At 30.4% G+C, this 13,059-nt stretch overlaps 1 protein-coding gene across 1 annotated transcript in view; it reads left to right on the top strand.

The window, feature by feature from the left end:
* The first annotated feature begins 3,347 nt into the window (after nucleotides 1–3,347).
* LOC142219885 (uncharacterized) overlaps nucleotides 3,348–13,059 on the top strand; it is a 28,444-nt gene continuing 18,732 nt past the window's right edge. The window contains exons 1-6 of the mRNA XM_075288651.1: nucleotides 3,348–3,623; nucleotides 7,401–7,914; nucleotides 8,353–9,013; nucleotides 9,074–9,241; nucleotides 9,467–9,507; nucleotides 9,844–9,986. Coding sequence (XP_075144766.1) covers nucleotides 3,421–3,623; nucleotides 7,401–7,914; nucleotides 8,353–9,013; nucleotides 9,074–9,241; nucleotides 9,467–9,507; nucleotides 9,844–9,986 — 1,730 coding nt within the window. The 5' untranslated portion in view covers nucleotides 3,348–3,420. The remainder of the gene's footprint in view (nucleotides 3,624–7,400; nucleotides 7,915–8,352; nucleotides 9,014–9,073; nucleotides 9,242–9,466; nucleotides 9,508–9,843; nucleotides 9,987–13,059) is intronic.

Below are 13,059 nucleotides of genomic sequence, written 5' to 3'. Positions count from 1 at the left end.
TACACTCATAGAAAATAGTCTGCTAAAAACAGCAGTCGATGTCTGCTGTTATATTTTTGTACTTCAGGGCGTAATGAACAACAATTTATAAAATTTTTAGGTTATAAAATTTTCCCCAAAGCCTATTTAAGAACCAAAAGTATGCCTCAATTCGATAAATATTCAGATTTTTGGTCAAATACTATAGATATTCATAAAATATTGTGTTAATTATGTTAGGGTAGCTCCTAAGTTGACATTTTTATTTGTTTTAGCCAAAATAATCGAGCTTCAAAAGTAGCAGGAAATGTTTGCTATTTCAGCAAACAATGACTGCTGTCCCTTTTTCAGCAGACTTTCTGCTGTTTTAGCAGACTTTTCTGCTGTCCCTACTAACAAATTTCTTTGGGTGTAGAAATAAAATTTTGGCAAAATTTTCTAAAGAAATAAAATTTTGGCAAAATTTTCTATAGAAATAAAATATTGGCAAAATTTTCTATAGAAATAAAATTTTGGCAAAATTTTCTATAGAAATAAAATATTGGCAAAATTTTCTATAGAAATAAAATTTTTGCAAAATTGTCTATAGAAATAAAATTTTTGCAAAATTGTCTATAGAAATAAAATTTTTGCAAAATTTTCTATAGAAATAAAATTTTGGAAAAATTTTCTATAGAAATAAAATTTTGGAAAAATTTTCTATAGAAATAAAATTTTGGCAAAATTTTCTATAGAAATAAAATTTTGACAAAATTGTCTACAGAAATAAAATTTTGAAAAATTTTTTTAGAGACAAAAAAAATTGGCGAAATTTTATATATACAAATACAATCTTGACAAAATTTTCTATAGAAATAAAAATTTGGCAACATTTTCTAATAAAATAAAATTTTGGCAAAATTTTCTATAGAAATAAAAATTTGGCAAAATTTTCTAAAGAAATACAATTTTGCCAAAATTTTCTATAGAAATAATTTTTTTGTACGGATCTATTTCGGCAAAAGCCGGCTATCACAAACCTTTTTTCGGAAGGTTCCAGTGTGGTTCACTCTGGGTTTAGTGAACTGTCCGAATTTATTCTGATAATTGGTTGATAGTTTTGCTGCAAGTAGAGGATGCTGATGAGGAATGTGGTAATTCTGAGCCATTTGAACCATCTTGCAGTCTATAGGGCTTTGCCCAAATAAATTCTTTTCCTCTGTTGGTTAAGCTACTCTTGTAGTTTAGTCAACGCAATGGTTTTTAAGCTGAGATCAAAACAACAAATATGAAATAAAATTTTGGCAAAATTTTTATAGACAAAAAATAGGCAACATTTTCTATAGAAATAAAATTTAGCCAAAATTTTCTATAGAAATAAAATTTTGGCAAAATTTTCTATAGAAATAAAATTTTGGCAAAATTTTCTATAGAAATAAAATTTTGGCAAAATTTTCTATAGAAATAAAATTTTGTGTAAAATTTTCTATAAAACCAAAATTTGGGAAATTAATGAGGGCAAAATTTTCTATAGAAATAAAATTTTGGCAAAATTTTTATAGACAAAAAAAAATAAGCAAAATTTTCTATAGAAATAAATAAAATTTTGGTAAAATTTTCTATAAAAATAAAATTTTGGCAATTAATGAGGGCAAAATTTTCTATAGAAAAAAAATTTGGCAAAATTTTTATAGACAAAAAAATAAGCAAAATTTTCTATAGAAATAAAATTTTGGCAAAATTTTCTATAGAAATACAATTTTGGCAAAATTTTGTATAGAAATAAAATTTTGGGCAAAATTTTCTATAAAAATAAAATTTTGGCAATTAATGAGGGCAACATTTTTTATAGAAATAAAATTTTGGCAAAATTTTCTATAGAAATAAAATTTTAGGTATAATTTTCTATAAAAATAAAATTTTGGCAATTAATGAGGGCAAAATTTTCTATAGAAATAAAATTTTGGCAAAATTTTCTATAGAAATAAAATTTTGGCAAAATTTTCTATAGAAATAAAATTTTGGCAAATTTTCTATAGAAATAAAATGTTGACAAAATTTTCTATAGAAATAAAAATTTTGGCAGAATTTCCAGTAAAAATGTAATTTTGGCAAAATTTTCAGTAAAAATACAATTTTGAAAAAATTGTCTACAGAAATAAAAATTTGGCAAAAATATGACCAAAAACTTCTAAATAAATATTTTTAAATTTGGTAGATTTTTGGTAAAATTTTCTTAAATTTTTGGTAGATTATATTTGGCAAGAGTGGCAACCGTGGGTGTTACACAGTATTACCCTGTGCTAAATTTTAATAAGTTTGGTTAAAACGAAAGGTTTATGGATAATTTGGAATACCAGAATTAGTATACCACTAAAATTGAGTCCATTATTAAAAAAAGGAGGAAATCGATCGATCAATGAGGGTAATAAGCCAAATTTGTGAAAATCGGCTAATATATAGGTATATGTAAGAGCTATATCTAAATCTGAATTTGAGTAAGACCGGTTAATAAACAAAGGTATTATGGCAAAATTTCGGCAAATCGGGCGATGCATATATATTGGAGTTATATCTAAACTTGAACCGATTTGGGTAATATTTTGCAGGCTTAGTTTATACTCAAGAAGATTACATTGAGGCAATTTTGAGTAAGATCAGTTAATAAATAAGGGTATTATGACCAAATTTCGGCAAATCGGGCGATACATATATGTGGACCTATATCTAAATCTAAACCGATTTGGATAATATTTTGCAGGTTTAGTTTACACTCAAGAAGATTACATTGTGTGCAATTTTGAGTAAGATCAGTTTAAAAAAAGGTTTTATGATCGAATTCGGGAAAATCGGGCGATACATACATATATATATTGGAGCTATATCTAAATTTGAACCGATTTCGATGCATACTATAAAATACTATATATGGGGGCTATATCCAAATTTGATCCGATTGTTTTTCCAAATTCAATCGCTTTTGTTCTTGTGCCCAAAAAAATCACCTCTACTAAATGTCATTAAAAATAAACAATTGCGAGTGGAATCATGCGAACAACAAGTGTATAGGCTGACGGACGGACACCATTTCTCAGGAATCACCTCCTGAGTCGATTTGTATACATTTTATGGAAACTAAAATCTAAATTGTGGGTAGGCACATTTTTTTGCAGACCAAAACTGATTTTCTTTATGTGACTACTATATTAAATATTCTTGTTCGAATCGAAGCGTATTTCTAATTCGACTAATTCTAGCATTTCTATGATTGTTTACCTCTCCAAAAAGAGATGTTTGTTTTGCAAATGACTTCACTCTCAATCTGTTGAAAACAAGCAAACGATTGCCAAACTTTAAATAATCAGTTCTGGGTGGTTTGTTATCCATGATTCAGTTCTATTCGTATCTTCATTCAATAACAACATTGCCTTATCTGGTATTTACGGAATAAGTGTAGACAATATGTTATGGGAATTGTTGATTCTTATAATTATAGCGATAATATTTTTATATCGATGGGTCGTTAAGAACAACGACTTCTTCGAAAAACGTCATGTACCGTATGACAAGCCGGCCTTTTTCTTTGGCAGTGGTAAAGAAATTTACCTGAGAAAAAAATCAATTGTCCAAGTCTTTTGTGAAGTTTATAGTCGTCATGATGGCATGTAAGTTATATGCAGTATTGTGAAATTATGTATATAATTTGTCATAGAAAAATTAATGAAAATTTTTTTGGGTATTTCAAATAATGTATTGAATATGTACTGAAAATATTTTAATCAGACGTAATAAATTATTATCCGGTCATTTGTAGAAAAATATGTATGAATATTTTAAAAAATTTTATATAAATTTATTGCTCATTATTTAGTATAAAGATTTGATAATAGGCTGTATCGAATACAAAAAAAGGAAATTATATAAAAAAAAATAAATTTTGAATTTTTTTATATAATTTCCGACTGCTGCAAACTCTTTTCTATGAGTGTATACAGACACTTATAGAGAAGAGTTTGCAGCAGTCGGTGTTTGATTTTATATTCTGATGCTTCATTCGTCCTCTACTATTCTGAAGGGCGCCTAAATTTGATAAGCAAATTTTTAGATTACCTTACATTGATTTTTGAGCAACCATAAGATATATTCTTAATAATTTGTTTCTCTTCCGTTACGATCGCCCTTAGAATATTTTTGGTTTGTTTCAGCAATTTAAAACCTATGTTAGTGAAATGGATTTTAAAAAATTGCGGAAAATGTGACTGCTTTCCTTCCGTTTTTTTTTTTTCATAATTATATATAGAAATAAAATTTTTGACAAAATTTTCTATTTCTAAAATTTTAACAAAAATTTCTATGGAAATTAACTTTTGAAAAAATTTTTCTATAGAAAAAAAATTTCTATAATACCTCATTCACATTAGTCTCGAAATCTACTAAAAGTAGATTTGAAATCCATTTTTTATAAGGCAAATGACAGTTGAAATCTAGCTAAAATGGATTTTGGAGGTGTAATGTGAATGAGGTATAAAAATAAAATTTTGACAAAATTTTATATAGAAATACAATTTTGACAAAATTTTCTATACAACTAATATTGTGACCAAATTTTCAATAGAAATATAATTTTGAGAAAACGCATGCTAGAGTCACTCAAGAAGTAGAATAAAAATTGCAGAGAGATATATAACAAGTATATACAGTAGTAAATTCGGCCTGGCCGAATCTTAAATACCCACCACCATGAATCAAATATAATAATTTCCTTTGAAAATTTCAGGGGGGTTTGATGACAGATATTTTCCCAAGCAAATCAGTTCAACCAGTACGCTTCCAACAGATAAATGTTAAGATTTTACCTATGAAGACTAGATTAGATTTTGAATTTATAAGAACCATTTTTTGTTTGAATTTTAGTGGAATCATAAACATCTCTTGTAAGTGTGCAAGAAGGGAGCCACCGTGGTGCAATGGTTAGCATGCCCGCCTTGCATACACAAGGTCGTGGGTTCGATTCCTGCTTCGACCGAACACCAAAAAGTTTTTCAGCGGTGGATTATCCCACCTCAGTAATGCTGGTGACATTTCTGATGGTTTCAAAGCTTCTCTAAGTGGTTTCACTGCAATGTGAAACGCCATTCGAACTCGGCTATAAAGAAAGGAGGTCCCTTGCCATTGAATCGGGCAGCACTCAGTGATAGGAGAGAAGTTCACCAATGTGGTATCACAATGGACTGAATAGTCTAAGTGAGCCTGATACATCGGGCTGCCACCTAACCTAACCTAAGTGTGCAAGAAAATGATGAAATAACGCGTTGATTTGAAATCTAAAATCTGTAGATTTTCATCCCAATTATCTGAAAAATCTGGAAATTTTGCATTCAGTTTCAATGAGTGAAATCGGTCTATCTGGAGGCCTTACCAAATGGACCGATAAAACTAAATCATATACACTTTGTTATGGGTCTAAAATGCCAGTATATTTTCAATTTGTGGCAAATCGGATAAAAACTACAATTTCTAGAAACCCTAGGAGTTAAATCGGGAGTTCTAATTGTAGTTCTAGAATCTAGACTCCAAATCGGAGGGCCGTTTTATAAGGGGGCTATATCAAAAACTTTACCGATACACAATGTATTCGGCACACCTCCTTATGGTCCTACAATACCTCTAGATTTCCAATTTCAGGCAAATTGGATAAAAACTACGGATTCTAGAAGCCCAAGAAGTAAAATCGGAAGATCGATTTATATGGGGGCTATATCAACACATGGTCCGATTATCACCATTTTTGGCAAATCTCTTTACTTTCCTAGAATACCTCTAGATTTCCAATTTCAGGAAAATTGGGTAAAAACTACGGATTCTAGAAGCCCAAGAAGTAAAATCGCGAGATTGGTTTATATGGGGGCTATATCAACACATGGTCCGATAATCACCATTTTTGACAAATCTCTTTAATTTCCTAGAATACCTCTAGATTTCCAATTTCAGGAAAATTGGGTAAAAACTACGGATTCTAGAAGCCCAAGAAATAAAATCGGGAGATCGGTCTATATGGGGGCTATACCAAAACATGGACCGATACTCACCATTTTTGGCACACGCATTTATGGTCCTACAATACCTCTAGATTTCCAATTTCAGGTAAATTGAATAAAACTGCGGTTTCTAGAAGCCCAAGAAGTAAAATCGGGAGATCGGTCTATATGGGGGCTATACCAAAATATGGACCGATACTCAAAATTTTTGACACACGTATTTGTGGTCCTACAATACCTCTAGATTTCCAATTTCAGGAAAATTGGGTAAAAGCTACGGATTCTAGAAGCCCAAAAAGTAAAATCGGGAGATCGGTCTATGTGGGGGCTATACCAAAACATGGACCGATACTCACCATTTTTGGCACACGAATTTATGGTCCTACAATACCTCTAGATTTCCAATTTCAGGTAAATTGAATAAAAACTGCGGTTTCTATAAGCCCAAGAAATAAAATCGGGAGATCGGTCTATATGGGGGCTATACCAAAACATGGACCGATACTCACCATTTTTGGCACACCTCTTTATGGTCATAAAATATCTCTAGATTTTAAATTTCAGGCAAATTGGATAAAAACTACGATTTCTATAAGCCCAAGACCCCAAATCGGGAGGTCGGTTTATATGGGGACTATATCAAAACCTGGACCGATATAGCCCATCTTCGAACTTGACCTGCCTGCACAAAGACGTTTGTGCAAAATTTCAGCACGATTGCTTCATTATTGAAGACTATAGCGTGATTACAACGGACAGACGGACATCGTTATATCGTCTTTGAATTTCTCCCTGATCAAGAATATATATACTTTTGTAGTCGGAAATCGATATTTCGATGTGTTACAAACGGAATGACAAAGTTATTATACCCCCGTCACCATTCTATGGTGGTGGGTATAACTACGGTTTTTATAAGCCCAAGACTCCAAATCGGGAGGTCGGTTTATATGGGGACTGTATCAAAACTTGGGCCGATATAGCCCATATTCGAACTTGACCTGCCTGCAAACAAAAGACGAATCTGTGCCAAATTTCAGGACGATAGCGCCATTATTGAAGTCTGTAGCGTGATTACAACAGACAGACAGACGGACATGCTTATATCGTCTTAGAATTTGTCCCTGATCAAGAATATATATACTTTATATAGTCGGAAATCGATATTTCGATGTGTTACAAACGGAATGACAAACTTATACCCCCGTCACCATTCTATGGTGGTTGGTATAAAAACAGTCAAAATTTAAATTTTTCAAGTCGAAAAATTGGACCTAATCTAGTTCTAAATCTAGTTCTTTCCTTAAAACTGTATCATACTAATATTGCTAAATATACACTAAAAATATTCTCATATGGGATTTGTTGTACAACTATTAATATTTCTTTTTTTCCCCATTTCAGCGTTTACGGTACCTTTGATAATCGCGATCCGGTACTAATGATTCGTGACCCTGAATTGATAAAACATATAACTGTCAAGGATTTTCAACACTTTGTCAATCATAAAAAATTTCCCATTGATATTGGTGAAAATTTATGGACTTCTTCATTGATCATAATGGAGAATGATAAGTGGCGTGATATGAGAAGTACTCTGACTCCGGCTTTTACTGGTAGTAAAATGCGTCAAATGTTTCAACTAATGTTACAGAAGATGGAAGAAGCTATGTCCTATTTAAAAGAAGAACAGCAGAAAGTTAATCGAAATAATACTGAGGGTATTGAAGTCGATGCTAAAGATTTCACCACCCGTCTAACAAATGACATAATTGCGTCAACGGCCTTTGGCTTGGAAGTGAATTCGTTTCATGACAAAGATAATGAATTTTATATAAAAGCTATACAAGCTTTAAACTTTTCAGTACTGCAACAAATGAAATTGTTGTTTATGATTATGGTACCGAAACTAGTAGAGGTAAGTTTTACGACCAAAGTCAATTTTAATTGAATCAATTACAAAATTAATTGAAAATGTCGAAGAAATCAATTAATTTATTAATCAGTTTTTTATTCTGTATTTCTAATTAATTCTGCGATTGATCATTTTCGTAATTGAAAATCGATCTAATTAAAAAATAATTAGATCGACTAATTTCTTGATTAACGGCTATTTTCATGTAGCTCCGTTAGGCTTTAACTGCCAGTTAACAGAAAGTAAATTCCAAATATCTTCTCTCCGGTTATCTTTAACTGAAAAATTTTCTGCAGTTAAGTTCCTAACTGCCATATGGAATATATACGCAAAATGGCAGCTATGCTCATAATGCGGTTTAAAAGTTCGTTAGTTAACGGAGCATTAACGGAGCTTCATGAAAATGGGCGTAAATGTGTTAACTAACCTCTCCCTTTGCAGTATTTCAAAATCGAAGTTTTCGACAAAGCCTACACGGATTATTTTATGAAATTGGTCTTGGATGCAATGAAGTATCGTAAGGAAAACAATATACATCGTCCCGACATGATTAATTTGTTAATGGAGGCCAAGGGCATGATACCTTCGGATACTCCGAAAGCGCATTTTCATGAATGGTCTGATGTTGAGATGGTGGCTCAATGTTTCCTATTTTTCTTGGCCGGATTTGAGCCATCTTCGACAGTTATGAGTTTTGCAGCCTATGAGTTAATGGAAAATCCTGACGTTCAGAATAGACTTTTTAAAGAAATCAATGAGACCGAGGAGATCCTGGAAGGTAAACCTATAAGTTATGAAGTTCTCCAGAAAATGCGTTATATGGATATGGTAGTATCTGAAGTCTTAAGAAAATGGCCGGTAACATTAGTTACCGATAGGCAGTGCAATAAGGATTATGAATATGTTTCAGAGTTAACGGGGGAACGTATAACCATTAAGGCAGGTGATGTGATCCGTATTCCCATGATTTCCATACAACGTGATCCCAAATACTATGAAAATCCTGAAGTTTTTGATCCTGAACGTTTCAATGAGGAGAATAAAACGAAAATTCATTTCGGAACCTATTTGCCCTTTGGTTTGGGACCTCGTAGCTGTATTGGTAAGTGCGATTGGGTTACCAGAATGTGTAGTTTTATTCTCAAAATATTTTCTTGTTTAGGAAATCGGTTTGCTCTATTGGAGATAAAAGCATTCCTCTACTATTTGCTACGTGATTTTCGCTTAGAAGCATCATCAAAATCATGCATTCCTCTAGTGTTGGATATTAAAAATGTAAAGTTACAACCTAAAAATGGATTCTGGATTCAATTCAAACCGAGAAATGCTTAAAGTGCTACAATAGAATTTATGTAATTTAACAAGATCAGTGGAAATTTAAATTTTCCTTATCAATATTGTATTACAATGAAACTAAAAAGAACAAATTTATATGTAAAATTATATTTTTTAATAGATATGTTAAACATAAAATAAATACGCATACATCAATAGTCCATTAGTTGAAGCCGCATCTATTTATGACGGTCAATGTATCACATTCACCCATTTGTAGTGGAATACGGTTTTCCCAATATCTGTAAAGGCAATATACTCGTATGTGGTATTAAGGGCATGGAATGGAATTGAAAGCTTCAAGTGGCTATCATTATAGTTTCCAGCATTTATGCGCCGTTTATACTATAAGTTTATTCGAACGTTAATGCCAGTGTCCAATTTTTGGAGACATATCCCAGATGTCGGATACACCATAATTTATGTTCGACCACATAATCGATATTGCAACTGATTAATGTGATCGATTATACATTAATCGATTTTTTACTTATCATCGACTAGAGCTGGGAATTATAGTTCCTTTAGGTGATCGCTCCTCTTAGTTCCATTCTGTAATAGGTACTAGTTCCTTTTTCAACTTTGTTCCCCTGTCAGCGCCTATCATTTTCTTCTCAGAAGAAACCAGAGACGTGGATAGAGGTTGGCACCAAAATATACAATAATAAAGCGTCCATCATTCCAACAAGGGGTTCCGCCGAAAATGGGCCAAATACTAAAGATCCACATTCGTGCAACATGTGATGCCTTTGTTGCCCATTTGAAGGCCATTATTCGTGACAAAGGTAGCCAAATCTAAAGTGTTTCTAATGGAGCAGTACTCTCGGTATTGCTAAAAATGCCCTCAATGTGCCTTTGCGTGGCATCATTTTCACAACAACATTCGAAACATTTTATAAAAGAACAAAATGCGAAAAGTGCACATATTTTGCAGGAAAAGAATGCGTCATAAAAATGCATGTTATTTCCGACATTTTTAGCTTTTGTAAAATAAAATTAAAAAAGCTTATTACTTTGTTGCATTACATATTGACCACCCTGTAATAAATATGTTCTGGATCAGAGAATGAAGCCGACCCATTTTTGTCGGTGGCGGCTGACACTAAATTTTTGTCTCCGGCGGCGGCGGCTTGACGGCTAAGCCGATATAGATTTGTCCATTCGGCGGTGGACAATTATCCATTATAAAATCAATTTGAAGTTATTCGAATGGTAATGAGATTAGTTGTACAACCAATCTTACAATCAAATTTACATTGACTTCAAATTTTCTGAGCAAATTTTTTTGCAAAGTTATTATAGCAGTGTGAAATAGATTGATTGTGGGTGGAAGGTTCAAAATTTTGGAATAAAATACGACAATTAGTAATACATTTTTCTGATTTAAATCGATATTTTTGATTAATTGGCGGCTAAATTTGAGTCGAGATGAGTCGATATATTCGGCGGCGGCGTCGACTGGTCAAAAATCGTCGGCGGCGACTGAAATCGGCGGCGCGACTCGGCGGCTTCATTCTCTGTTCTGGATATAACACCAAAACAACAATGTCTGGATACCTCATACAAATGCTGCATCAGAGAAATGCGTCTTCAATTCTAAGCAAAAAACGTATTCACATTTTAAGGACATGAAATCTTTGGCCTCACGACCAGGGCTGTGGAGTCGAGCCAATTTTGCTCGACTCCGACTCCGACTCCAGCATTTTTCATCAGCTCGACTCCGGGTAATATAACGAAATCTCATTTTAATACCACTAATTTGTTCTATTGTGGGGGTACCGTAAGTGGATCGATAGTATCGTATCGTATTTATTTATGTGTGCAAAAAAAGGTCTTAATTTCACATTAGATGCCAATTGAAGTCTATATTTCAAATTTAGGGCAATGTTTAATAAATAAAATAATGATATAAATACCCATCATAATATGAGAAGATACCAACAGTATATGTATATGTGGACCAAAATTATTGATACTATCTCAAATCCTTTAAATTTGTTGCGAGTTTATATTCCCATATGCATGAATTTGAATCTGAATCGATTTAGACAAAATTGTATATACTTCTACAAAATCTATGTACTTAAAATTTAAAAGTAACGTTATGGGACGTAACACAATTTTAACAAAAAATAAAAATGCAAGGAAACTCTAAAGTCGGGTGGGCCGATTATAATATACTCTGCACAACTTTGTATTTAGATCTACATTTTGATAAAATCTCAAATCAGACTTCTACAAAATCTCGGGCAATATTTGGGAAATATTTATAATTATTTAGACAATTTCGCAAAAATGCATTTATGATTCATTCATTGAAAAGTTTTAAAATTTGAGTAATTTCTACAAGTTTTCGACTTAGCAGTGAGTATCAGTGAGCATACAATTTTAGAAAAAATTTTGTCTAGTAAATAAAATTTTGCAAAATTTTATATAGAAATAAAATTTTGCAAAATTTTCTACAGAAACAAAATTTTGACTAAATTTTCTATAGTAATAAAATTTTGGCAAAATTTTCTATAGAAATCAAATTTTGGCCAAATATATAGAAATAAAATTTTGAATAAAATTTTTATAGAAATAAAATTTTGCAAAATTTTTTATAGAAATAAAAGTTTGAAAAAATTATCAATAGAAATACAATTAAAAAAAATGTGTAGCAAACAAAATTTTGCAAAATATTCTATAGAAACAAAATTTTGACTAAATTTTCCATAGAAATAAAATTTTGACTAAATTTTATATAGAAAAAAATATTTCTATAGTAATAAAATTTTGAATACATTTTTTATAGCAGTGAGTATCAGTAAGGAAAAAAAAATTGAGAAAATTTGCTATAGAAATAAAATTTGACAATTTTTTCTTATAGAAATAAAATTTTGAAAAAAATATCAATAAAAATAAAATTTTAGAAAATTTTTTGTGTAGTAAATAAAATTCTGCAAAATATTCTACAGAAACAAAATATTGACTAAATTTTCTATAGAAATAAAATTTTGATAAAATTTTCTATAGAAATAAAATTTTGACCAAAATTTCTAATAAAAAAATCTATTACTATAAAATTTTGGCAAAATTTTCTATAGAAATAAAATTTTGCAAAATTTTCTACAGAAACAAAATTTTGACTAAATTTTCTATAGAAATAAAATTTTGGCAAAATTTTCTATAGAAATCAAATTTTGGCCAAATATATAGAAATAAAATTTTTATAGAAATAAAATTTTGTAAATTTTTTTATAGAAATAAAAGTTTGAAAAAATTATCAATAGAAATACAATTAAAAAAATGTGTAGCAAACAAAATTTTGCAAAATATTCTATAGAAACAAAATTTTGACTAAATTTTCCATAGAAATAAAATTTTGACTAAATTTTATATAGAAAAAAATATTTCTATAGTAATAAAATTTTGAATACATTTTTTATAGCAGTGAGTAAAAATATAAAAAAATATAAAAAAAAAATAAAAAAATCTATTACTATAAAATTTTGGCAAAATTTTCTATAGAAATAAAATTTTGACCAAATTTTCTAATAAAAAAATCTATTACTATAAAATTTTGCAAAATTTTCTATAGAAATAAAATTTTGCAAAATATTCTATAGAAACAAAATGTTGGCTCAATTTTCTATAGAAATAAAATTTTGACTAAATTTTCTATAGAAAAAAATATTTCTATAGTAATAAAATTTTGAATAATGTTTTATATAAATAAAATTTTGACAAAATTTGCTATAGAAATATCAAAAATAAAATTTTTGATAGAAATAACATTTTGACAAAATTTTCTATAAAAAACAACTTTGAAAC

This window comes from Haematobia irritans, chromosome 1 (assembly GCF_050003625.1).
Source record: "Haematobia irritans isolate KBUSLIRL chromosome 1, ASM5000362v1, whole genome shotgun sequence".
Taxonomy (NCBI): Eukaryota; Metazoa; Arthropoda; class Insecta; order Diptera; family Muscidae; genus Haematobia; species Haematobia irritans.
The sequence above is the reverse complement of the archived record's forward strand: the minus strand, read 5'-3'. Positions and strand labels throughout refer to the sequence as shown.